Source organism: Corvus brachyrhynchos, unplaced genomic scaffold (assembly GCF_000691975.1).
Source record: "Corvus brachyrhynchos isolate BGI_N302 unplaced genomic scaffold, ASM69197v1 scaffold106, whole genome shotgun sequence".
Classification (NCBI taxonomy): domain Eukaryota; kingdom Metazoa; phylum Chordata; class Aves; order Passeriformes; family Corvidae; genus Corvus; species Corvus brachyrhynchos.
Window position 1 is genome coordinate 2,245,995 of NW_008238834.1, and position 27,636 is coordinate 2,273,630.

Here is a 27,636-nt window from a genome sequence, read left to right on the forward strand (position 1 = left end):
AACCCTTTCTATTCCCTCTTTCCACATTTCATGACTTTATCAGCATCCATCACATCCCTTCTTGTGTGTGAAGGGGTTCTAGTCTGCAAATTCCCCCCTCTTCTATCCCAGTTCCACTTGCTCAGTGAATAATTTAAGATTTTTCCCTCCACCCTTTCTCAGAACACAAATAGGCTGAATAAAATGGGACCTAGCAGAACCCCACTGTAATTTCTTAGGTACCTTTAAACAGGCATCCTCTAGGAGAGAACTACTTCTGCACCATGACAAGTTGATTCTACTGTGAGCTGTCAGATAAATCACACTTTGACACCTTCAAAGTGTCTAAAAGAACGGCACCTTTAAAAGGTGTCATCTGTTCACATTGTATTTATCCAAAGGTCTGAAAATCTTGCTCGTTACAATCCTATCAATGAGCCCAATTCCCATGACTCCATAAAACTCACCAGGCTGCAGCCCCACTGACCTCCTTGGAGTCTTTTTTTAAAGCCTGAAGGCAGAATTGTTCCTTTGTTCTCCTTGACCCACCACAGCTTGCTTTGAGTGTCCTGTTCCATGCTATAGTGAGGGATTCAGCAGTTTCTTCTCTCACCTTCCAATCCATGGGATCAGGCTCCAATGCTGTCTGCTTGCCAGCACCCATGTCATTGACCTTTTCTGTCATTTCAGTTCCCAACAGTTCTGCCCACCCACCCAGCAGAGAAAGGTTCCCAGGCACTTCCATAATGAACACGGCTATAAAAATCCCAATTTTTCCTGTCATCCTACCTTAAATGTTCCCGTTATTGTTTGAACTTTTACTTTACCTTTCACTTTTACTGATAAAATTTGTTATGATCGTTCTTAAAATAGGATTTATAGTTATTTCTTTCAGAAACTTTCTCAAACTGCCTATTTCATAGCAAAATTTACATTTGGTAAGTTACAACGTGCTTCCACTTTTCTCTTTGTGGACAGAGCTTCTACTGTGTAAAGGTTCTCCCTAGTTAAAAGCAGTCTCCTACCCTACTCTTCTTGTTAAAAACTTCTTTTTTAATGGATAAATATTTATTCAGAGCACGTTATAATTGTCCTAAAACAATTTTCAAGATAGCTGCAAGAATTCCACTTTTTGGCAGCATCTGTTAATTTTTTTCTTTTTTTTTTTTAATTTGCAGGAAACCATACTTACCTTGGCATAGGTTCTTTGACTGCCTGCTCCAAGAAATTATCTTTTATAGGGTGTAAACATTTACTGTCAGCATGTATTAGTATATATGGGAATGACTAAAGACTTGCATTATTATTTGGCTTTATGCCTTGGCATTCCTTAGGATATAACCCTGTGAAATGCTCAAGTAAGTAAATCAACGAAACAGGTAGGATGGGGACAGTGCCCACTGTTATACCTTCTTCTACTTTCCTGCAAGGCCTGAAATTTCAACCTAAAAGGATTTTGTGTCACTTAGTGTTACAGTTAAATCAATCACATTTGTTTTAATTTTCTTCTTGGACCTACACTACAACCTCTCCACCAGCAGAACCTGCCACCATTCCTATATAAATACAGCTGAATTTAAATGGTCCTAACCACGAAGTTTTAAAACACATACTTTTTTATACACACACATAAAGTACAAGAATAGAAATTACAGACACATTTTTTATATAAATATAACAACCCCCCAGATGTATCTGTACTTTCTATTATTTTATTTTTTCTTAAGGCATTTCAATAGTTGCTTGCTTTATGATCTCTCTTTAAAAGAGTTCTCACTGGTTGAACCCAACTCTGATTGTAGCTTCTTTATTCCTAAGGATCTTATGGTGATCTTTGGCTTGCCTACCTATGTAGGTATTACCCTGCCTCTGTGATATTGTATGATCTTACTTTCCCAATGCAAGTATGGAACTATATCCCCTGCTATAAAGGATTAATTTAAAATACCTCTGTAGAATCCTTCATAATCTAGGTGATGACTATTGCTGTCCGCTAGAACTCTGGGCAGAGCTGTCACCCAAATTTAGAAACAACGTTTATCAATAAATGAGACACATATATGCAAAGAGATTTCAAGGAAAAAAATAAAAGGAATATTGGATATTCTAATTTAAACACTGAGGAAAACATGGTGATATACATTTAACACCAGAATTTAAGAAAGACACAGACTTCCTGGTTTTCACACCTCCAAACTATTAACAGTAGATACAGCTTTATTCCAAGTAGATATAACCATTATTGCAACAAGAGAAAAGAAATACAAGGAAATCCAGTGCAAAATAAAAGCACCCTAGAAAATTGTCATTTCTCTTCCCATCGACAGACATTTACCCCTGCAAGAACAACAGATTTTAGTCACTTCAAAGCAGTTACCCACTGACACCAAGTTTAGATAGGAATTGCTGGAATTTCAGCTGCTGGCCTTAAAGAAAAAAAAAAGTAGGAGACTTGTCTGACAGGTGCAAAAATTAATACAAAATGTATTAACACAATATGAAACAAACATACATTAAATAGTTTTGTTTCCTGGTACATCAGACTCCCAAATGAATTTTATAAAATTTACATATTCAATTAAACGATTTATCTATCATTGTGGAAAACACAGTTCTTTATTTCAAGTTTATATTAACTATAAATATCTACGGACAGGAAAGATACACTTCAGGCTGGCACTCCTTACTTCCCATCCTTTATGTCTTCTGCTCTTTGCCTTTTGGAGAAAACATCACAGTGTAAGGCTGCCGCCTTTTTGGACGTTGACAGGGAGCAAGATCCTCTTTAATGTAGCCTTAAAAGAATAAATCTGAGGTAAGAAATACAATATAAAAACAGGCATAACTTTAGCTTTAATTTGTATTTACCCTCAAAAAATAACTTGTCCTTTTTTTTGTCCTTTTGGGGCAACTGGTTCAGACTTCACATAAAGTTTTGAGATCCCAGGGTGCAAATATCGTTCATTAAAACACGCAGCTGCTTTCTAGTAGGTGACTGCACAGTAATGCAATACAGACACTTGACAATGAAGAAGAGAATGGAAACCATAAATTGTTCATCTATTCAAAACAAAACTGCACTTTTAATTTTCTTTCTACCAAGGATTTTACATAAGAGTAACAAAGTATGCAAGTACTGCTAGCTCAGTTGACTAATAAAAATCACTTTGAAAATGTAAATCCTAGTCATATAGAGGAAACTTCAGGCACATGTGCTTTGTGGGTTTAAACAGCACCTCCCTCTGTTTTAAGAGCATCTGGATTTATTAAAGACTGGAAAAAGCCGAACACGAGCCTATGGATCAAACACACCTTGAAAGCTCTCTGATAAGAAAAATGTATAGAAGATTTCTGTAAAATGCTCAACTTAGCTAACACTGACAGTGAACAGACATTTTTTGTAAGTCAGTTTCAGCACCTGGCTTTTGTCAATTCTTTACAGTTTATCAGCAACAATATCCACCAAAGTGAGAGCAGTACATTTCTACTTCGTAGTAGGAAAATTCTATATATGTAACTCAGTTATTTAAAAAAAACCACAACACAAACAGATGGTTCAAGATACCAATAAGAAGTAGAAAATACCTATGTTGTACCCCACTACTTTGGGGTGGCAGCAGAGATTGCTCATTGTGGGAACTCTCTGTAGTGTTTTAGTTCTCTTGCTGCACTGCTATAAAACATTTTCTTTTCCAAGGGAGGGTTATCTAAAGCCTGCCTCTGATATGCTGTTGAGGACCAATAACAACTGAACAGCTCTTACTCCAGCAGAACAAGGAGACAGCCAAGAAGCTAATTTTTAATGAGGCTGCAAACAGATTCCAAATGGGTAGTAACAAGTTATATAGTCAGTAAAAATCAAGGCTCCCTATTCTGGAAGATTAAGGATGATACTGCATCACTATCACACAATACACATACACAACTCTGGCTACATTTTCCTATGCCTGACCTGACACTGTTACAAGAACAGATAAAAGCAAAGACCATTGTTTCACAGCTAATGCACAAGTAAAGCTGTAGTAACTTAGAGAGCTCATCTAGGGCTCCTCACCCCAGCATTTCACCACTTCTGAAGAAACGTACATAGAGTACACTACAAACCCACTGTGGTTTAACATAATTAGTAAAAACTCATTTTTATACCAGGCTCAAGATCTTGAAAAATTATTTAGGAAAGAACAAACTTCTATGTGAAGACAAGTTAAAAAAAGCCCCAAACCAAACACCACATCTTTGCATTGTCACTAACATGTATATGTAGTAAATGTATTAAAAAATGTTTAACTACCCCTTACCTGCAACATTTCCATTATCACTTGGTATTATGAAGCTCTAAAAACACTGACAAAGGACATCAATAGTGCTGCCTGTCTCTCCTCAGTAAGTACAATCGCTTGGCCCTTGCCTCTGAAAACTCAATTCTTGCTTAGGGCCAAAGATATGTAGGGTTTAAATTAAGTTCTATGAAAATCCCAATTATTTCTGCCTTCTCTAGCTAGGCTCTAAGAAAGTCTTCTTATACTCCTTTCTTAGTAGTACAGGAACTGCTAAAACCAGACAATTTTTATTAAAAATAATGGCTGCTGACAAACAGACCTCAACAGGACTGGGTGAGAAAGGCTGCTATATGAACTAGAGATAATTTCAGTGGGAAAAAAAAACCAAACCAGCTTTTAAAAGTGCTTTTTAAGCTACTTTTTTGGCACAAACCTCTTTCCACACAGGTTTGGGTGGAAGGAAATCCAACCTCCCAGAAATTTTCAGGAGTATTTGGAGGAATGTAGCGAAATCTGTGTCTTGAACAGGAAGCTAGTTTCTTCTCTCTCTCTTCTTCTGGAATGTCTGCATAATACTGAAGGTAAGGGGGGAAAAGAATCCTAGTTAATACATTCATACATATAGAGTGACTGCTTTACACAATTGACATTATCAATCACTGTGTTTATTAACACAGTTATCTAAAAACAATGGTGAGGACAGCCAAGAGTAGAGATTTGTTATCCAAGTGACAAACAGCTGGCAATTATCCTAAAAGCTTACTGAATGTACAGACTAAGTATAACTTTATGGTGGCACATTTGTTAACCTTCTATCTTTTAACATACCATAGGTAACAAGGTTTAGGCATGTGTACAATTACTTATGTCAACAGTTTACAGACTGATTTTACAAAGCTAAGTAGCACAGGTGTTGAAAGAGATCGGAATTTTAAAATTTATTGTGTCCGCTTGCATTTACAAACAAAATTAAAAAAGGAGAAAAACCCCACACTATAAACCCTATGCTGCAGAATTATTTTCAGCATCCAAATTTACAGTAGTAACAGCAAACTTAAGTCAAAATGCTTCCTACTTACTTACCCTCAAATGAGAAGTAAATAAAGAGCTAGTTTAAGTAGCTGACTGACACTGGGACCCCAGAAACTATCTGCCAGCTGAGCATTCTCTACAGTAAATTGGCTACTCTTTCACCCCTGTCAGCTGTACTGGTGGCTGCAATGAGAAAAATAGATACACTCTCCAAACCTTTTTGCTTGGTGTTCCCCCGAGTAGCATCATAGAAAGTTAGGGTATAATTTTTTTCCTTGCAGTTTTCTACTGTTTTAACTTGTAATTCTAGTTGTATCTCCTAAAAATACAAATCTGGCCCTTAGAGCACATAGAGAGTCAAAATATTTTCAAAGTGAATGCACTGTTTGATTCAAGTGGCAAGTCAACAGTTACAGTCACACAAGAACCCTGACCCTTGTGAAAGTGATAAAACGATTCTACTGAAATTCTACTGACAGTGTTACAATTCAAAAAGGCAAATTCAAGTTTATAACTCATTCCATCAGATGGAAAGTGACCTAGACTGGGGAAATCAGGAAAAGAACAGGATAACTCTGTCAACAGAGATTATTTCATGCTCCCAGCTACTGGCAGGATTTCAGAAAACCTACTTGGAATTGTAAAGGATGCTAATAAATTCCTTTTTCCCCTCCAAATCATAGACAAAGTATTAAGGCATAAAAATCCTCCTTGAAAACAATCATGCGATATAAATATTGATGATTGGCTAGAAAAGAGCAATCACAGCTCTGAAATCATCAGTGTCAAAACTGCACAAACGAGGAAAGAAAGCCTTGCTTTATTTTGTAATTCTCTAGTCTGTGGGAACTGCAGCTCTCCCTGACACAGGTACATCTTTCCCCCACAAATCAATTCAGACTTCGTGCCATCTTGTGTGTGCCACCAGAACATGTTCTGCTCTCAAAGCCCGTATTAGTACAGAAATCTAATCTAGTAACACATGGGTCTCCTGGCCAAGAACGTAAGATTCAGTTTGTTATACAATGTTCCCTTAAACTGGAAAAAGCCCGTGCCAAGACCAGAACATAAGTGGGTGTCATCAGCAGGGTGTCATCATTAGTGGGCATCATCAGTTGTTCAGGGATTGAGTCAAATAGAGTAGGGTCACTTATGCAAGCGGACTTCAGAAACCCAGCTGGAAAGATGTCTGTGTCACTCAGGTGAAGACCTAGAGACTAATCAAAGAGGAGGAACAGGCAATTGTTACCCACTACACTTCAATTTTTACTGACAAAAGTGAAGAACAAGGTGTTAAGTCAACAAAATCAACTGTAAGAATTCTACAGTGTCTGTGTAAGACAAATAGTGCTGAGTTTTATTCAGGGATAATTAGCAGTGCTCCTTATTTTGTCCTGTAAATAGCCTGAAATTTTAGAAATTGATCTAAACAAAGTTTGTAGTGTGTTGCATTTTTTTAAATTAAAAAATTTATGATTAGCAAGGAATAATTACAGATCCAACAATGAAAAATACAGTACAGTTTAGTAGGAACAGAAAATAAGAACATGATAAAAAAATCAAGATAAGTATGTTTTAAAAATAAATTAGACAAACTTTTCTTCTTTGGCTTGTTTAGAAATCTACTAGGGTTGACAGAGAATGAGAGAATTATGTATGTCAGCTAAACAGCAGAAAGTTCTCTCAGCTGTTTTCTAGATTGATCTCACTGTCCACAGCATTTTTAATCCACACAAAACATTCGAGCTAGGCTTTTCTGTGTGTGAAGATACTGCAACCTCATCCTGTCTTCCCTGTAAAATGATTGTTTATAGAAATCTACAGTTTGCAGCCTCAGAAACGGAACAAACCCTAAAAACATTCCTCCCATTATTTTAGCAAAAATTTACAGAATAATCCCTGTAATCTAAATGCATATAAAAACATCTGACTGATTCTCCTACTCATCTAAGTGTAGCTACACTTAACCACACTAACAAATGTTACTTTTACAAGCTACCTGTAACTTTTGCTGAGAATCTTCCTCTGATAGTATCACAAGGTCATAAAAAACCAAAACAAGACTTGTTATCAAAAGTTCTACACTGTAAAGTGAATAAGATGCTTCCACAAAGCTTTAAAATAAGCCCTTATAAAGGACTTTAATATCAGCCTGCTGTGGCATGTGCAGAAGTTAAATCTCAGGTCGTCTCAGAGTGACAGACAGTAGCAGATCCCACTCACACCACTTGCAGTACAGGGCCAGAAACAATTTACTGATTTCTACCCAATCCCTAAATATTCCCTTAGACTTTGGTGGCTTTTCAAACCCACATGGCTAATCAGCAAGCCAAGACTTTTCTAAAGCATCCTTTATGCTTTATCCAACACTCCCTTCTTCCATAGGCGTTTAATTCAAAGCTAGTTTTATTATTGTGCAATGACACAGCCAAGCATTCCACACTTTCCAAGACATTAATCTTGGATGATGTAGACTTAAAAAAAACCCCCAAAAGCCAAAATCAACAACAAACCCAAACTTTTCTGACATTTAATGTAAAAACCTACTGTTACAAAACTGGAGCTGTGAATGTTTCCAGACACCATAGTTATCACTCTAACTTGACAGAAAGTAACAAGAACTGAATTTGCAGAGGGAAGGTCTGTAGCTTACAGAAACAGGAAATTACAATGCTTAACACATGGCTCTGGAACCATGAAGCAGACTGAAGGTTGGGGGTTGTTTTGTTTTCTTTCAAACTCTTTAAATCAAACATGTATTTTTAAATGGTATTTCTAGTTGGCCATAAAAATAAAATATTTGTATTTAATGATGTATTTAATGTTTTACCAAAACTGTTTTTCAGACCATGTTTTCGTTGAAAACATACTCTAATAAATTTCTTCAGCTAAGTAAATCGGACTGGACTATAAAGTGAATAGCAGGAGAATCTATGAAAACGTTCTATATACGTGTGGAAATTAGGCAAAAAGATTCCAGAAAATCCACCATTGTTCAATCATTAATCCACACTTCGAATAGGCATCATTTAATGGCCAAATAAAACATGTTCTTATTACACATATAATTACTTCAATATTTTATCTCTACACCACTGCTTTCATACACTGCGTATGAAAGCAGTTCAATAAATTAGAAGGGAGGAAAGTGCAATGTGAAACCTAAAATTTCCTACTTTTTTACATATTAATGTAAACATTTTGGCATGCATTTGCACACATGTACACACTGTCACCTATGCTGGTGCAATTATCTGAAAAAATTATCCCAGAAAACAAGGAAAAAAATCAAATAAACCAAAAAGAGATCAATCAATCAATCAATCTATACAACAGGATATAGAACTTACTTTTTGCAGTACCTGTAAAGTTCAGTAGAGCTTTTGATCTAAAGTTTGTAAACCTGGAATAGTTCTTTGATCAGCTAATGTATTTTTTATTAACCTTACTGGAACCCTCCATGTAAGAAGCTTTTATCATACAGAGACTCACAAAAAAATCAAACCCAAGACTTTCCACGCTATATGCACTTACTACACTAAAAACAAACAAACCACCTGCAAACTTGGTTATCCAGCTTTCGTAAACACTTACTTCCCTGCTACTGTAGGTAATGATGATGATGCAACCAGATTAATAATTAAAAGCAGCACTTCAGCACTTAGATATTGTCTGAGTTAGGAGAATGGAAGATTGACAAATTTTAAAGCACTACTTACTATTTCACATTCCTTACAAGTGTGGCCAAGTAATTTTCTTCTTTCTTCTTTTTTTCGAACAACCTCAATATGAGGAAAATCTAACACAGTATTCTTTCTGAAAAACAAAAATGTTTTCACATGATAGTACTTTTATTTCTTCAATGTGACTGGGAATTTCCATTTTTTTTGAACACGATGGTGGAGAGTCAAGTTAAAAAATAAATCGGAAAATGCTTACAAAAGCCAAATCATACTGCCTTTCATAGCTGAATTTTTATAAAGAAAATAGCTTGCAAATGTAATATGAACTTCTACATAACCAGAGATGTGTGTCTCATTATTATGGTTTTTCATAGCGTGAAAATAATTGCTATATAGAAATTATTCAAATACAGATCTTCTGTAGAATATTTATTTTTGCCCAAGACAGAGTTGTGCTTGCAATGATTTCCATGAGAGTAACATATGTTGGGGTTCAAGATCAGTAGGTTCTTTTCAACTTAATTGCTCACAAAACACTAAAGTTTTCCTCTACAAAGAAAACATGCACTGAGGCAAAATATAAGCTAACTGAAGGGCTTGGTATCATTATGAAATGAAGATTCAGACTTCCAATGATGCTTATACTGGAAGGCAACAGAGGAAGATTTAAGAGGTGGAACTGTTGAACACTATCCATTTATTGCCTAGAGCACGGGGCAAAAATACCAGAGAAAGAAAGGTTTACATTTGTACAAGCCGCCCATAGGTTCTTGGCTCATAAACTCAGGCATGACCACATGCCTGTAAGAAACCACATGGATTACAAAACACTGCATTCACTAAAATTATAAAAAGCAGCAGAGAAAATCCTTCTGTTCAGCAAATGTGATAGGCATCACAACATGTTTAATTTTTTCCCCTACTTCAGTTTTTATCTAAAGTCTTTTATCTAATGTAGTATTTTACCTCTGCATCTTCAACTGCTAGTCTGTTACGCACAAATATGTTTATTTTCTGGTGGAACAAGTTCCCTACAGGGCAGATACAAAGAGCCTTAAAATGCCCATACAGAACAGACTAAATTACCTCTCATCACTTTTGAAATAAGGCTCCACAAAAGCTTTCTGCTTGGCTTTATCTTGTTTATCCTCATGTTCTGTAAATATACATGCAAAACAAAATACAAAGTTAACAGACTGCTTGGAGAAACTTCAGTAAAATTATTAACCAACTGTTAAGAAATATAAAATTGCCATGTACATTCAGTCTGAGACAATAGATTCAAATAGATTCTAAAAAAATACAGAATTGATAGAACCAGCAATCCAAAAGCACTACTGAAGCAGAAGGAAAACAGCGGTGAGACAAATAAAAGAGACAAGAAAACATCAAAGGGAAGGCTGCTTAAAATACAAAATACTGTAAAATCTTCAATAGAACCTAGAATAGTGAGAAGAAAGGAAGTAAATAACTGTAGCCAAAAACGGGTGTTTATTTTAAGAGTCACTTTGGTGTTCCACTGCTATGCCAATTTCCACTACACATTCCACATTTGTGTGGTGATAAATGAACTACCAAAAAAATGTTCATATTGCTTTATGTTATGTAACATAACATAAAGCAATTACGTAACAAGTAATCAACTTTACCATAAATTTATGAAAAAAAAAACGGTGATTAATTTGGCATATTTGTTCCTAAAGAACAGTCTGATTTCAAATCAACTCTTGTAGTTTAAGTAAGCTAATAAAGACAAAACCAAATTATATCCCACTCTTTAGTTTCTTGCTTGCTGCTGTTATTCCCTTATCCTGCTCTTCATCATGAAGAGTTTCTTTTTCATCACATGCAGAAGGACTATCCTCTGGTAGGCAGGATTCATATTCTTCATGGCTTGTCTGATCAAACATATCTGTTATTTCTCCTCCTGTTATTAAAAGCATAAAGAGCATCCAAATCAATGTCTCAATGATCTTCGTTAAGAAATTGCATTTTCACTAAATGTGTACCAAAAGACTTAATATTTACTTCCTGCTCCAGTACCAATTAACTCAACAACAGCTATACTTTTATTCTTTCTGCAAATTCTCTGTCAATGTTTTAAATGTGGCCAGTGCTCATTTATTTTTCAGGTATCTTGGATCCCATTTCTAAAATCTGATTAACTGCTAAATCATTGTGAAGTACCTTTAACCTTAATACTGGATATGTGAAATTCTTCTTCTTGTAATTATGGACTTATCCAAGCAGAAGGAAATACTTTCTGCGGTAGGAAATAGACACTGCCCCGCAGCCATGATTCACCACATACCACACATTAAAAGTGATATAAACACATTTGGATTTTTTTAAACATACTAGTTCTATTTATATATCATTAAAAATGAAATTAGCCTTCCCATACAAAGTCTGATGTGATTACATAGAAAACTTTCAAAGCTGTTTGCTGCAAGAGCGATTGTTGCAGGTGAGATCAGAACTGTTACATGGTTAAGTATTTCACCCTTTAAGCACTGTAAAGGAATAGCTACTGGCTCTCTAAGCACAAATCCTATCATTTTTTGGATCTATGTTAAAAAAAACCAACCTCAAAACCCACCACCAATTCTTCTAGGAAACAGACTGATCTGTGTAACATAAAAATACATCACCACTTTTTTACTGCAACCATTTTCTACTATCTAGTCATACAGGAAAAAAATGCCCTTTTACTCTTTCCTCCTCCTCAAAAAAAAAAAAACAAAAAAAAAACCCAAAAAAAAAACAAAAAAAAAACAAAAAAAAAAAAAAAACCACCACATCAAAACCTAACTAAAACAAAAAAAGAAACACACAAAACTCCAACAAACCCCCAAAACCCCACCATACTACAAAAAAGCAAACCAAAGAGAAGAAAAGAGAAAAAAAAAGTCTTACTTGGACTGCTTTCCTGATTTTGCTCTTGATTTTTCATTTTTAATAGCACACTGTCACTAACATATGTATAATCCATATCAACAACTTCCCCTCCAACTCTGGTCTGAGAACCACCCTAGAAGAAAAAAAAGCAAACATGACAAATGCACCCAGAAGCAACTGGTGTAGTCAGTGCTGTGTATCTGAAACACTTTCACAGCAGTTACTGGCTTCTTTTCAGACACTGATTTACTTTTTTTCCTGCAGTAATGTCTGCACAATAAAGATGTAAAACCTAGTAAGAGAATAACGTGTTTTGAAATTTAAGTGTGGAAGCATTTATCTGGTGAGCAAGAAAAGCCTTAGAAAATTTCATGTTAAATTCTAAAAAGATAGAAATTAACCATGAAACGTACAGAAGTTAAAGACTGGTCAAATTAAAAGATTTTAAGATAGCCTTTAAGTGAAAGAGACAAAACAAACAGAAACGTTAGGAAAATTCTCAGAGATCCTAATAACCAACTTGCACCCAACTCAAAAAAGGTAATAGTACTGGCACATTTTCTATTACTTAACATAAAGAGATATCATACTGAACATTTTCACAGGAAAAACAATGAGATTTAGAAAGTTTTTTTGTCTTAAAAGAAACTCAAAACCACCTCCAAAAAGCATCCCTTTCATATTGTGAATATGCCTGCTGAGTTTATAAAGTACAACTAAACAGTGGAAATGTTTTAGGATAACTGTAGCATGAACAAACACCAAATGAGCCCAACTCAGAATTTGTTACAGAGTGGGTTTGGTCTGCCCAGAGCAATGCTCATGATACTACTTTGCAGGCTTTTTCAACATCATAGAACAAGCAGACTTATTATAAAAGTTCACCTTTGTATCAATCACAGTAATGTCCATTTTGTACTGTGAAAGGTCAGCTCCTGGGTCTATGCTCCACTGGAAGTTTTCTAAAGAGGGTTTATCTTTCAGGTCTGTATGCACAGAATATGAGAAAAAAAGACAAATAATCAGAATCAAACTCTGCCAGAAGCATCTGATCCCCTGGCTGTCCTGTATGTGCCACATTATGGCACTCAAGGTGATCTGCTCCATAACTTTCCTGGTCTCCTGGGTCAGGCTGACAGGCCTGTAGCTCCCTGGATCCTCACTCCACCCCTTCCTGAGGATGGATGCCACATTTGTTCACCTCCAGTCAACTGGGACCTCCCTGGTTATCCAGGATTGCTGATAAATGATGGTAAGTGGCTCACTGAGCACTTCTGCCAGCTCTCTCAGTACCCTCATGTGGGTCCCATCTGGCCCCATAGACTTCTGTGTGTCTAAGTGGTGCAGCAGGTCACTGACAATTTCCCCTTGGATTATGGGGGCTTCACTCTGCTCCCTGTTCCAGTCTTCCAGCTCAGGGGTTGGGTACCCTGAGAACAACTCGTCTTACTATTTAAAGATTTAGGCAAAGAATGCACTAAGTACCTCAGCCTTTTCCTCATCCTTTGTCCCTGTATTTCCCCCATACGCAATAAAGTATGGATATTCTCCTTAGCCCTCCTTTTGTTGCTGATGGATTTATAGAAACATTTTTTATTGTCTTTTATGGCAGTAGCCAGATTAAGCTCCAGTTGGGCTTTGGCCATTCTTATTTTCTTCCTATGTAACCTCACAACATCCTTGTAGCTCTCCTGAGCTGTCTGCCCCCTCTTCCAAAGGTCATAAACTCTTTCTTTAGCTCTGAGTTCCAGCCAATGCTCTGCTCAGTCACGCTGGCCTTCTTTCCCACTAGCTCATCTTTCAGCACATGGGGCAGCCTGTTCCTACACCTTTAAGATTTCCTTCTTGAAGAATGTCCAGACTTCCTGAACTCCTCTGCCCTTCAGGACTGCTTCAGGACCAGTCAACTGGTCTCCTAAACAGGCCAAAGTCTGCCCTGTGAAAGTTCAAAGTAGCAGTTCTGCTACCTCCCACTTCTTAATTCTCTGACAATTGAAAACTCTACCATTTTGTGACTGTCACAGTAAAGATGGCCCCCACCATCACTTTACCTACCAGTCCTTCTCTGCTGACAAACAACAGTTCCAGTGGGTGCCTTCCCTAGCTGGGTCACTATTGACATTAGATCGACAATACAAAAGTCACGTCTAAGGAAAGAGTACAAAAGTGTCTGGTCGTCGTTCCAAAGATGCCTCTTGATTTATCTCTGAGGGGAATATTTACATTCCAAGCTACACGGCCACACCAACTACTGACAAGTATCTTTTAAGTTCATAATGCAAGTATTTCTAAATAAAGTATGCAGTGTAACAATTTGGCTAAGCAGTACAGAAGCTTTGATTCTACAATCCTAGTTCCAAAAAATTAGTTTTCCAACTGGGAGCACTTAAGAGGAAAGAAGACACAAGTTCTAGAAAGAGTATATGACAGCCTGTGTTCATTATCCCTAAAGGTACAAATTGCTTTACCAGATCATTAGGAAAAAAGAAAAATATTAACAAAAAGACTTATGCTTACACTTGAGTAGTTATCAAGTATTTGATATAGATAGTTTAAACACAAAGAGATTTTATTATTATACTGCAACAAATAACAATGCTAACTAAACAAGAAAGAAAAAGATTCACAGCCTGTTGAGTGTACACCGGAATACCAATAATATATTTATTATACAGGGGCAAAAGTATGCCAGGAAGATACAGACTGTAAATGCTGGGGGGATCTTGAGAAATCCCAAATAGAATATGACTGAGTTAGAAGCAGAACAAAGGGATTAAAGAGGAAGAAAGGAAGATATTAAAAATTCTATTCAACCAGAGCATAGGCTGAGGGGGTAAGGAGGCGGTAAAAGGAACATTTTCATCAAGTTACCTTGCTCATTTTGCTGTGCTTTACTTTTTGATAGTCTACAAGGGTTTGGCTGAAGTACAGATGCTGGTTCAGACTCTCCATGTCCTGTCCTTGTTTTCTTTCTATTTGGTACATGGCCACTGGCAACCTAACAACATATTGCAATTTTACTATTTCCCAAAACTTAAATATAATACTTCAAGGGAGAAGAAAGAGAGTCAGAAAAGCATACCTTTACATCATCAAAAAGTTCCTCTGTCTCTGCAGAACTTGGCAGTGGTGCAAATTTGAAGGGAGGAACTTCTTCTTTCATTTGGATCTGGTTTTTCTTATCAGAGAATGTTTTTCCCAGCATTGCCTCTTGTACATAGGATTCCTCTTGTAAATCTCTGCCAAACAAACAGCTCTCGTTGTTGGCATTTTGAACGGATGATGAACCTTCAGGAATGGTCTTCCCTATGTGTGAAAAAATGTCCTGCAAAGTCACTTGCTTCAGTCTATTTTTACATGTCTCCTCACTTCCATGTTTTTTCTCTTGACCACGAACTCCAGAGAAGCGATCAGACAGATCCAAGGGCTTATCAGCTGTATGTTCCCCATTAATCTGCTGAGCATCGGATCGGAATGGCACAGAGTTCTCTTTGTTGAATGATGTTTTCTCACAGCTAACTGCATGATCATCTTCAGCTTTCTTTCTCTTAGCACACCTGCCTTCTAGCTGCTTCTGGTATGCGAGAAGGACATCACTCTTGACCACCTCATTTTTAGCTGTGCAGGTGTTTCCAACACAGGCTACAGCCTCGTTAGCATTCTTTTTCACAACCATTTGCCTATGGACAGAGGCCTGGCTGATAACTGAGTTGATTTCTGTCCCAAGATTCAGCGGTGCAACAAAAGCAACATCTTCAGATTTTGATCTACTTTTATGACACCTGGAACTGGATGGATTGTTGAAGAGGTTGGCTTTGAGATGAGGCTTCAATCCTGAATCTAAAATACAAGGAGCATGACCTGTACTTGAGTTGTTCTTCATACTGCTAGAAGCTCCAAAAACAGGAGACGCTACCCGAGAATCCCAGTCATCACATGGTGGAGTGTTATGAGATGGATCTGAAATACTGAATACAATGAGACATGAGAGGTTTTCTGGGGTACAGAAGATGGAAGGAGAGAAAGCGATATAAAAAAAATACATGTTCCCCATTGCCGATTTGCTTTAAAGCTTGTGAGCTGAAAACAGAAGGAAAAACAAAAATGAACCTATTCTAGGGATAGATACTGTTGCACTTAGAGCTGTGAAAGGCAAACAAAATACAGATCTTGTCCTTCATTTTGGTGTGTGGTGTGAAATTCTGTTACATGTTCAACTGAGAATCAAGGACAGAGTTAAGCCTGCCTAAGTATCTCTTCTACCCAAGGACTCCCTACCTTTCAGTGCACTGAAAAGGAAGAAAGTGAGAATGGTTGCAATAAAAGCCTGTTTAGGTTCTTGTATAGATCTTAAAACCATGACAACAGATTCTCAAACCTTCTGCAAGTGAAGGAAAAAAGTGCAAGCTTTCAGGTGCTGCTTTTCACCTGTCATCAATAAAACATACATTCAAGATGACAAATTGGGCCAAAAAAATCTTCAGTTTAGATCACAATATCCTGAGGAGAGTGGGAAGGGCAACAGTCTATTGGTCTGACACTAATCAGAGCAATATGATCCTTTTTGCATTCCAGCTCCAGACCCACTGTCCACAGGGTTACAGGCCTCAGAAGATATTTTGCAATAATGAGAAGTTAGGAAAGGAGGGACTGCGTACACAAAGAAGAAGCCCAAATCAGAAGTTTGTGAATTAAGTAAAAGTCTACAGGTTTTGCATTCTATCAGTTTCTTTGCTTCTCATGTTATTTACTTGAAAGAAACCCCTCTGATATGAAAACATTTATTTCTATGTCTATACCTTTAAAGTAAAATGCCACAAGGTTTGAAATTCTACAAAAACCAGAACTTCTATAAGTCTGCTTAAAACAATACTATTATAACTGAGTGGAAACACACCCTAAATTGTTGTCATCATTTCTTGATTCTGAAGCTGGATGTTTTCTTGAGTCTTCAGACTGCATGCCCTCTGAGGCCTGGCTCATAACTGTATTAGTGAGGGGAAGATTCAGTACACTCTGGGACTCCTTGCAAGCGGTGAAGGAAAACAAAGAAAAGAAGTGTGAGAAGATACTGGAATTAAAATTAGAAATATGCTTCGTTGGCACATAAATACTCTGAAAACCCATTCAAATCGAAACATTCAAAGCTCTGAAAAATAATAAAAGCTAAGAGATTAAATTTGGACCAGCAGCTTTAAAGAAATCTTATTGAAATTGAAAAGATTCATTCATAGGCATGGACACAAAATATTCTGTATACTGTAATTTTCATTGTAGTTAACAATCAAAAACATCAAATAACTTCACCTGAGTCACCAACCAGTCTCATTGCCAAGAAATATTTTTCAGTGTCTTAGACTTGATTACTGCACAAAGGGAATTTAGCAGAGCCAAGGATCACTGTGCCAACAAAACTTGAAAAGAGGAACCATGTCTCTACCTTCCTCCTCAAACCCTCCAGACAGGTCAGTGTAGTTATATCTCTTCTTGCTAAAGCAAGTCAATAAAAACTGTGCAAAAGCAAACCAAAGCAAGCTTACTGGAACTCAGAATACTTTTACAGAGTTTTAATGCAAAAGAGAAAAATAATGGTTTTGAAAACACCTGGCCCAAAAAACTGGTTATGTAAAAAATTTGGGAATACTTACAGATTCCTCTTCCACACTAAGTCCAATTGTTTCTGCGACGACTGCAGCCAAGTTAAAAGATGGCTTTGGAACAGGGTATCCTCCCACCCTTGGTTTATCTTTGTGAGTAGAAAGATCACAGTAAGTTGCATAAACATTATAGTATGTTGCTCGACTCACAGAGATGGTACAAACACAGAACTAAAAAGATCACACATTAAAACTGGCATTTATGGAAATAGTTTGATCTCTGTCAGATAAAAATCGTATCTGGAAGTGGTAAGTGACAAAAGAATTTCTGATGAGAGCAAACTGCTGTATCAGCACAGAGAAATGTGTGTCCAATTTGAATACAGCACCCCAAAATTAAAAGCCACTGCAAAAGTTGCTTTTCACACTCCCAGTCCAGGGCACAAGTAGTCTGATAAAAGCATGTAGAACAGAGATAATGTGTATTTATAATAAAATGCTCGTCTTGCATATTTCCTAACTGACAGTCACCATTATTTCTCATGAGTTTTTATTAGAAAAACAAATAGATGAGTTTCCCTTCTTTGAGGGATTTAACATTACTCAGTTCATTAAACTGGGGCAAGATAATAAGATTGGAAAGCACAAGAAGAGCAACCACCACAACCCTGACTTGCATGAATAATTCCATCCTGATTCTCACAGTCACTAAAGAATTTTAAAAGGTTTGCAGCTTATTAGATTTCTTTGTTAAAGAAAGGTTAAAGAGATGAAACCTCAGTTTTACGATATTTTTGCCTTATTTTGAATGATATTAGGACTAAATCTATTAATACACTTACTTGGAACAGGGGACAATTGTGGATCACAGGTGTCTGCCACTAGTATCTCTCCTCCATGGTGAGTGTTCATTTGTGTGGAAAAGAGTGGAATTTTTCCAAACTCTAGGAGATGTAGAAACATTTTCACATGGTGAAATTAGGTATCCTGTTGTGATAATCTTGTGTAGATACCCATAACGACCCTGATCTTAAAAGCAGTTGAATGCTGGTTTTAATATGTCAGTAGATCCAGCAATCTAAGCACGTCTGATAATTTGTGGCAGTGATATGTCAGAATAAAAATAAAAAGATAAATATTTCATATTAATCCTTTTTCTCACAAATATGATCTCAGCCAGTCAGCCCTAAAATAATACTAACACAAAATGACACCACCATCTATACTGACCCCATAAAAATAGTTATTCAAGCTGAATTTGACCTGTTAATAAGGCAATGAAACTACTGAAGAGTAAACCATCCAAGGCAACAATGTTCTGCTTAGCTCAGGTAATACAAAGGTGAAAAACCTGAGATCTAAATTATGACAGACATATGCCATGTAGCCCTTTCTACCTTGACAACCAACAGCTTTTCACAGCCATTAACTATGATAGGTATTTACACCATTTCTTACATATTATACTTTGGATTAGTTTAGTAACTCCATTTTTTTTATACAGAAAATGGAGAGAGACAGGTATGCTTAGAAAAGAGAAACTTCACAGCACTAAAAATTTCAAATGCAAAATAGAGGGCATGAATAACCAGCCCACCCTTTTCATCCCACAGTTATCCTATTTTTATTCCTGGAAAGAGGCTTTTAGTCAAGACTTATATTTAGATGTATTTTTTTAATGCCACAAGATAAATTAACCTGAATTATAGTATTTCCTGCCTATGAATAAAACACAAGCTCAAGGTTCCTTATTTCACAAAAATAGTTCTTGTAGTTAAAATATGTTAGAGTTATTTCTATGACATTACAGAACAAAGTCTGGAAATTAAACACACACAATACTTCTGAACTCAAGACAAAACAAATGCAAACAGTGTAGAATACAGACAAAGAGAGATCATGTAGGTCTCACAGTTTCAGAAACATTAGTTGCAGAATAATTTCAGAATGTGGCAAAACATTTGTTTCACTCTCCGCTAGGTGGTGACATTGCTGCGTGCACAAGTCAAACCTGAACAGATGCTTTTCCAGCCAATTTGCACTTACAGAACAAATATAGGCTGGAAAACTCTTACATTTGCACATGCATGTGGAGGAATAAAAGTAAAATGCTGAGATAAGTTCTGAGCATATCACTCATGTAACAGTTACTACTAAAGACATTTTTCCTTGGACTCATGCATTATCGCACAAAAAGAGAAAAGGCAAATTAAAAAAACCCACAAGAACTGGGGTTTTTTTTAGATTTTGCTCTTTGCAATCAAGTTTATACATCATCTTTCTCTTTAGCTCTTAGCATAATTTAAAAAAGCAAAATAAAATACTCTTACCACTGTTGTTTTCCCTAAGTTCCAAATCTGGGGGTGTATGTTCTGTGTATCGGACGTGCTTATTCTCTTTTTTTCTTCTCATACGATTAACCATAGAAAATGAAGAAGTTAGAACTGGAGAATCTGGAATGATTCCTTTTTCTACCTCCACTGCTTGCTGCTTTTGCTCCCTGGAGACCAAATCAGGTGGTCAAATAAAACCCCAAGTCAGCAAGATGAAGTTTTCATTTCAGCAAGCAGGACAATCATACGGTTCAAGGATGCAACCATTTCAGAAATACAGCCACCTCAATAACATCACACTGTAAAAAAGTAATACTACAACCCAGTTTTTAGATACATCTAACAAAAAATTAACCATTGCTCCATCAAGCCCAAGAACGGCATACAACCCTAGCTCTTCACATTTGAAGTTAACATACAACTACTACACTATGGAAGCACTTCTTCCTGGAAGAAACTAGGTACTGTAGAGGTTATAGCTTGTCCTCTGAAGCAGGTGCCTCTTTAACAAAAGAATGCTGAAATGGATGGATCAGTGTCTCTCTCCCTGTATGGAAATCCCTGTATATCCTCACAATTTACAATCCTGAGACTGGCTGAGTGCTGGATAACATCAAGACTGTAGTTTCAATCCCTGGATGGGCCATTCACTTAGGAGTTGGACTTGATGATCCTTGTGGGTCCTTTCCAATTCAGAATATATTCAGTGATCTGGAAATACTGTCTTAAATACAAAACAAAGCTTTTGGAAAATTTTAAGTAGTAATGAACAGCACTGTATTCAAAGCAATCCCTCTCCAAAGCACTGATGTTACCTCTAATTCACCTCAAAAAGGTCTTCAGCAAATAATGTAAAAATGCATACAAAACAAGTAATGTAAAATACAAGATGAGTCATGAAGTTTACGTTCTCTCACACTGTCAGCTCTAGCAGCCTCTTGGAGAGTCAGTATATAAAAATTAATGTAACAAATAACTATGTCTTTTCTCCCCAAAAACTATATCTAGACACAGCCAGGGAATAACAACAAAAAAGCACTGATTTTGGATCTTTGAACTTAAATAGTTTGTTTAGTACTTCATAAGGGGCTATCTGCCCTATGGAGGTGGCAGTGAGAAATGGAAGAGGAGGTAAAAGAAAAGCACACAGAAATCTAACTCAGCCTTCTTGATCATCTTCCTGCAGTTGCACTTTTCTTTTTGATTCTCAAGAGCAGACACGGGCCAAAAGATCATTTCCTAACTATAAAGAGAAAGATATAAGGTCTTGATCTAAGGGAAGAAGAGGAAATACAGATAAATTTTTGCTTGCATTGAAGTGAACCATAAGATCTTATATAAAATAAGGTAATAGAAAACTTTAAAAAGCTGTCTGTCTTGAGACAAAAAGCATTTTTGTAGTTAGGCTTTTTACCATGACTAACTTTGAACTCTTAATGACAAATATTGATGCACTGATGTTCTCAAGTCTTGACGAATCCTATTGTGTAATTTTGCAATTCCTCTTTTCTAGCACATTTACAAAGAAAGCACTGGAAAACTGTATTATCTACTAGCAATATCTTAAGAAACAAATCAAAATAAACAACAGAGCAATATATTCATCAATTTACTTTGTAAATTTAAGTTAGCTGTTAGAATTCTCTTTAAATTTACTGGCATATGTGGCCCTGTAAATTAACCTACAAAAAAAGTATTTTTCTGCACCTTACTTCCATACAAACCTACCTTCTACATACCATCACAGAAAAAAAACATCAAATGAAGCAGCTGCCACACATACTGTACATCATAACTATGTAATAAATAATTTCTGAATCATGGATTTATCTGAGACCCCAGAAGAGGTCCTTGCAGAAATTTCCTTGCTGTTTCCATCCACACATAATGAAATCCTAATGTCATAAAGGATCAGATAATACAATTCTTCTACAATTTCACTGATTTCACTTTTATGGAGAATTCTCAAGAGTTTTATTCCCAATATAACTTTTATTCCCATTATAACTTGGTTACAAAATACAAAAGACTGCAAAAATCTCATTTCGTATCATGCACTAGAAACATTCTGCTACTTTGCACCTACAATGTGATGACATTATATTGATCTAAGGTGCTAATTCTAAATAAAGTACCATGAGTATAGTTCGACCAAATGCAGTGACTGTATTAAAACTAGCAGCACCACCCTTGTAAAAAACTGTTTATCCACTCAACTCTGCACTCACTTGAACAATCACCTAACATACAGAGAAAATAACTTAGTGTTACATTGGTCATTGCCAGCTTTCCTACATTGGCCAAATATTTTTAGTGGAAGATGGGGCCTTCAAGTATGTTACTCCAAGAAGATTAAATACATACAGAAAAAGAAAGGACAATTAAGGTGCAAAGATGGGAGACAAACCAAGAAATACAAAGGAATAGGACTACAGTCATTCTGAACTGAACTCTAGTTGTTTTACTCCTCTACCGAAGTTGAATTCTAACAGAGACAAGAAAAAAACCACACGCATAAAAAAACCTTCCATATTAAGTCCACACATCCTGTCCCATTTCTCCCAGGCATGTACACAACTTATCACAGATGGGCAAAAGTGAGATAAGTTTCAGATGATGTCAGACCATAAGAAGAAAGAAACACTACCTCTGCCTTGCACAGTACACCACATTCACATATTAACCACAACATTAGATGGCACATTCTTACTACATCAGATTAAAATTTCAATTTGTAGCTCATTATTTTTATGTTTTGTTTTCAAAATTTACTATAGTTTTTTTCTTTTAAAATTGCAAAATTATAATAAGCTTATTTAAAAAATGTATTGCAAAATCTTGGAACTTTTTTGACTATTTAAACAACTACTTTTCTGAAGTCTTAGCCTAGGAGGAAACAACTGGTAAAGAAGCAACCAAGGAATAACAGTATGAGACATAAGGCTTTGCTATACACTGTGATCAGAAGTCAAACAAAATTTCTATGATAAATTTACTTCTCCCAGTTTAAAAAAAGATGCATATAGTTAAAAGGAAACAAAACTCTGCACAATAGAAAGAAACTGGGCTTATGTTATTATAGTGGCACTAGGTTATCTTTTCACAGTCTATCAGAAAAGAGGAAATAAGATTTAAACACTTAAAAGCTGATATTTATATTCCCAGACATTTCTACAGAGGAATGGGAGAATATCCAAAACAACCCAAAACTTACTCTAGCTCCTTCTGTAACTGATGGAACTGTTCAGTTAACTTTTTATTCTCATCCTGTAAGTTGTTTTTTTCATTCACTGAAATTTATAGAAAAAAAGAGGGAAAAAAAAATCAATGCACACATGTTAGCATTATAATCTTGTCAGGTCCTTTAAGGAAACAGAACTAATTGTAAAATGTAATACCATACACGTTCTCTATTGTTTACAAAAAGGAAGTTTCAAGCTAGTCATTAAAAAAGTTGTAAAATGACGTGTTAGAAAAGGCAGAGACGGCACAATTACTGTATCACATTGTTAGTTCTACACAATCATTAATTACTTTTGTCCATGTACACACAAATGAAACTGTGTTGTAAGGATGAGTGAATTGCTCACTTGTCTCCATGGACAAAATCGTTTCCTTAGGCTAAAGATAACCTACCAAGTATAAAGCAATTTGAATTTGGTTTTAGCCACTAAAGCAAACAGCTAATTGGAGAGAAGGAAAAAAAACCCACCAGCAATTTCTTCAAAATCACTTAAATATTTCGGAAATCAAGAGAGCCCACTCAGAACTTTTTCATTTTACTTTTCCTAATTGCGAACTAATCCCGTCTTTACTTCACACAAACTTATTGCAACACCATTCAGCCTTCCTTCCATGTTGTCTCAAACTAGTGTAGTGATAGCTCCCAACTTTTCTGCTCACTTTAATTTTTATGTTCATGTTCTTATTTTGTTGTTGTCTGTTTTGCCTCTAGATTCCTCAACTGATCTTTTTCATTGTTACATAGCTCTCAACCCAAACTCATGGGAGCCTACTGTTGTGTCAGACAGTTCAAGAAGATTTGTACCTAATATGCATCACCCTGATTTTTAAGGTTCAGAGCTTTAAATAAAGATTGGCTGTACCCTGTTTGCTGTTCATCGTTAAACTCAAAATTCAGAATATTTTTATAAAAATGCTCAATTTAGAAGTCCTTGAAACACTGAAGTATTTTGTATTAGCACAGAACCTAATATTTCCATAATTTAATTAAGCACTGAAAAGCTACTTTTTGTCTGGTGTTTCCCTGAATGTCTGCTTATTCTTGACCAAGCAAGACAACTAAATTATACAAAATAATTAATGGCAAAGATACCATTAACATTTTAAAATTCTGTTCTGTATTATTCTGCACTTTATACAATCAATCTTTCCAAACTCTTTGAGCACATTTGTGTCCTGCTTGTGTATCACCTGGAACAAACAGTTTAATTTGTCACATATGTTCTACTTCTTGGTTTCAAAATGAGCTGGCTACAAGCCACCTGGTGTAAAGCTATTTTTTTGTGGCCTCAGCTGGTTATGTGACAGTTATGAGTTTACTGCAGTCAAAGTCCAAGACCCACTAACTACAGGACAGAAGATGGACCCACTTCTGTCTGAACTTGATACTTTGCCATCACCAGTTCCTTTTGAAGTCAGGCTTTTCTTAGGAAAGCTGGCAATCATTCTAGCTGTAGGAATAAACAGAAGCAGTCACATTTTATCTAAAGTAGCTACTTTACATTGTAAGATTTTCCACGTCAGTTCACTTTCAGTATCAGCACTCCAATCTAAGAAGGTGGGTCAAATGACTAGTCGCTGGTATGTTACATATTTTCAGACTGTACAGTTAAGTATCCCCCACCTGAACTTCTTGGGCTTACTAAACATACCACATATAAATTATATCAAGTTACAGGAATTACTGGAGAACTAGTTTACAAAATAGCATATTTTGTCTTCAGACTTGGGGATAAAACTCACTAAGTTCAGTAATAAGTTTGAGGTTCTGCTGCCGGATATTTTCAAACTCTTGCTGCTTCTTTCTCATATGTTCTTCGGTTACAGCACAACGATCACATAACCCCGCTCTTAACCTACAATAAAATTAAGAGAAAAGGTCCCTCTGTTAAAAAAATATCGCCATGCATCAAGCAGATACCAGTGTGTAACAGACTTTTTGAACAATGAAAAATGAAAACCAGAAAACTTCTGACAGCTATGCAGAACACCACTAAGTACTGTGGTTTTATATGTTCACATAGCAATGTTTTGAGATTTCTGAATGATCTAATACTACATGCTCTAACATTTGCATAAATGATTATAGGTACTGGATACTTCTAAAAGAACATGCATTACTCTATTTAATAAAGTGGAGCATGCTACACCTTGCCACTGAATGCCTTTGTGAGGTGTCCTACTATGAATACTGTCAGATATAAATCACCATTCATTTTAAGTAAAGTTCATTCAAGAAAATACAAATAAGCAAATCAGTAAACAGAATTACTATTGCATCTAAGAAGGATATGTAGTGTCATTAAGCTAAACAATCAAATAAAAAGGACAAATAGTAAGTTCACTCTATAACAAACGCCAAGCAAACGTGAAACCCTTTATCTAAGCACCCATGATTAGAAGTGGATCCAAATGTTCATGAGAGGCATTGACTCCACTGTCTCTAATGGTTTAGATCAGCTGTTTAAAACACATCCATGATCAGAAAAGGACTTGTTAGAATCACTCCATCTTACCTGACACATTCATTCATGCAATGAAATACGTGTCCATTTTATAGGTGATAAACTGAATGTATTTATTTCTGGTACACAGCAAAAAGCTAACAGTATTACCAAAGTGAAAAAGAGACTCGCTTTTGCGTGCTAAATAAAAAACCAGTTAGTCAAGAGTTCTGCATTGCTGCTGCTACTACGTCAAGTATTAAAACACCCCAACTAAACAAACTATATAAGCTTCCAATTTCACAGCGGAATATTGGAAGTAAAAGCCATACTGGTTTATTGGTGTTTTAATATTGTGGAATTATGGTAAGAGTAAAATACTGAAATGCCTCTTCATACTAGCTTATCTGAACGTGTAATAAACACAGTATTACAACTTCCTTATATTAAATCAGTTGAAATACTTCTTTTGTTTTCCACAATGTGAGCAATTAATCTACTAAGGGATTAGAAAAGTTCACCCACACCATGAATGTCTCTCTACTTACATGGTGTGAAAGTTTATTACCTGCATGGCTACAAGCTTTTCACAGGGAAATGCCTTTCACAGAGAAATGGAGTTGAAAGTAAAAGAAGAGTATCACAGCTTTAAAATTCAAGGTAACACAGGAATGCTTGAAAACCATTTACTATGTAATGATCTCCTGTTGCCAGAAAACTTCTGAGAGCCTATTAACAGCAAATTTAGCATACACTTTCCAAAACAGGTACAGTTTTTAAAGATGAAAAAATGCACTGTAATTTCATGTCTATTAGTTTTGTTTTGCTGTACCAGATTAAACAGGAACAATCAAGGAAAAGGCAGAATGGATCAAAAGGCGAGGAGAACACCAAAGTACAAAAGAAGGTAACAGATGGAACCTGTGATTAAATTTAGGTAAAACAGGCAATTGGTAAAAAAGACCCCATCAAATCTGAAACATTTCCTAGTGAGTGATTTCATTAGTTCCACAACATATTATAGCCTTTGGGTTTTGTACTTGCATTACATCTTGATCAATATAAAATTTAACTCTACAAAGATGGATACAGAAGAAGGCACTGGAAAATGTCTGTTTGCCTTCCAAGATGCTCTATTTCAACTTCCATTGACCTTAACTGAACTAAACAAGCTAAGCACTTTGAAAATAACAATGTAAAAGAAATTGTTATTTATTTATATATATTATTTATTTTATATTTAGTTATATATATGAGACAGATAAATAAATATATATGTTATATATTTATTGATTGTCCTTCAGTCAGAAAAATGCAAATTCTATACCTTTCTCTGTAACACACTATTTGGATTGCATTAGAAAAGGACTGGATTACTGAAAAAAAAAATCAATAATGCCACACCAAAACATAATAAACTCAACTTGCAAAGTATCCAGAGCTACTCTGTAAGAGCAAAATACAGCAAACTCAAAAGCTAGAAGACACTACTTCACCTGTCTTCTAAAACCTTGATAGTGTCATGAAGTGCTTTTTGCTGTTCTCTGAGCTGTTGGTTCTTGGTATAGAACTCTTCAAGCCTCTCTGCATCCCTGAAATGAAAAAGAAGAAAAATTATTTCTAATTGTAGCAATTACTTTTTCACTAGAGAATTTTCTCTGGCATGTTCCTTTCATATCCTTGGGAAATGTTATTATCATCAGCACAAATATTAAGTTGAAGATAAATGAAGCAAGTGTTTCTGATTAATAATAATTTACAAATGACAGAGGAAAGATGCAGCTAGTTTCCAATTCATAATACAGGTGGTCTTCTGTTAAGTCTGATTTTTGCTCAAGTAAAAACTAGAATTCATGACAGTCAAGACATAAAAGCTACCAATGTTCAAACAACAATTTCAGAGAACAAACTCCAAAATTTCTCTCACACTTTACTGTGTTGTGGAGCTGTTGGGTATCTAATGGGAGCTTTGACAATCAGGTCATTTTGGTCTTGTCTTACCAATGAGTGAATTCTGCAGCGTGGCAAACCACATTAGGTTTGGAAATCTCTGAAAAGTCTTTAGATCCATTAGAAGTTTACTTCCTCAAGAAGAAATTCTCTATAGAGCATGTATTCCCATAATATGAATAAAGAGAAAAGAAGTC

At 36.0% G+C, this 27,636-nt stretch overlaps 1 protein-coding gene across 5 annotated transcripts in view; it reads right to left on the bottom strand.

Moving 5' to 3' along the window:
• Positions 1-2,159: 2,159 nt before the first annotated feature.
• RBBP8 (RB binding protein 8, endonuclease) overlaps positions 2,160-27,636 on the bottom strand; it is a 41,533-nt gene continuing 16,056 nt past the window's right edge. For all 5 annotated transcript variants that reach the window (XM_017738322.1, XM_017738321.1, XM_017738323.1 and 2 more), the window contains 16 exons: positions 26,986-27,081; positions 24,789-24,901; positions 23,017-23,092; positions 19,800-19,969; positions 18,312-18,413; positions 17,521-17,618; positions 16,770-16,897; positions 14,955-15,840; positions 14,744-14,870; positions 12,758-12,858; positions 11,891-12,005; positions 10,749-10,901; positions 10,061-10,130; positions 9,011-9,107; positions 4,693-4,834; positions 2,160-2,774 (listed from right to left, as the gene is read on the bottom strand). In XM_017738322.1, coding sequence (XP_017593811.1) covers positions 2,677-2,774; positions 4,693-4,834; positions 9,011-9,107; positions 10,061-10,130; positions 10,749-10,901; positions 11,891-12,005; positions 12,758-12,858; positions 14,744-14,870; positions 14,955-15,840; positions 16,770-16,897; positions 17,521-17,618; positions 18,312-18,413; positions 19,800-19,969; positions 23,017-23,092; positions 24,789-24,901; positions 26,986-27,081 — 2,572 coding nt within the window. In that variant the 3' untranslated portion in view covers positions 2,160-2,676. The remainder of the gene's footprint in view (positions 2,775-4,692; positions 4,835-9,010; positions 9,108-10,060; positions 10,131-10,748; positions 10,902-11,890; positions 12,006-12,757; positions 12,859-14,743; positions 14,871-14,954; positions 15,841-16,769; positions 16,898-17,520; positions 17,619-18,311; positions 18,414-19,799; positions 19,970-23,016; positions 23,093-24,788; positions 24,902-26,985; positions 27,082-27,636) is intronic.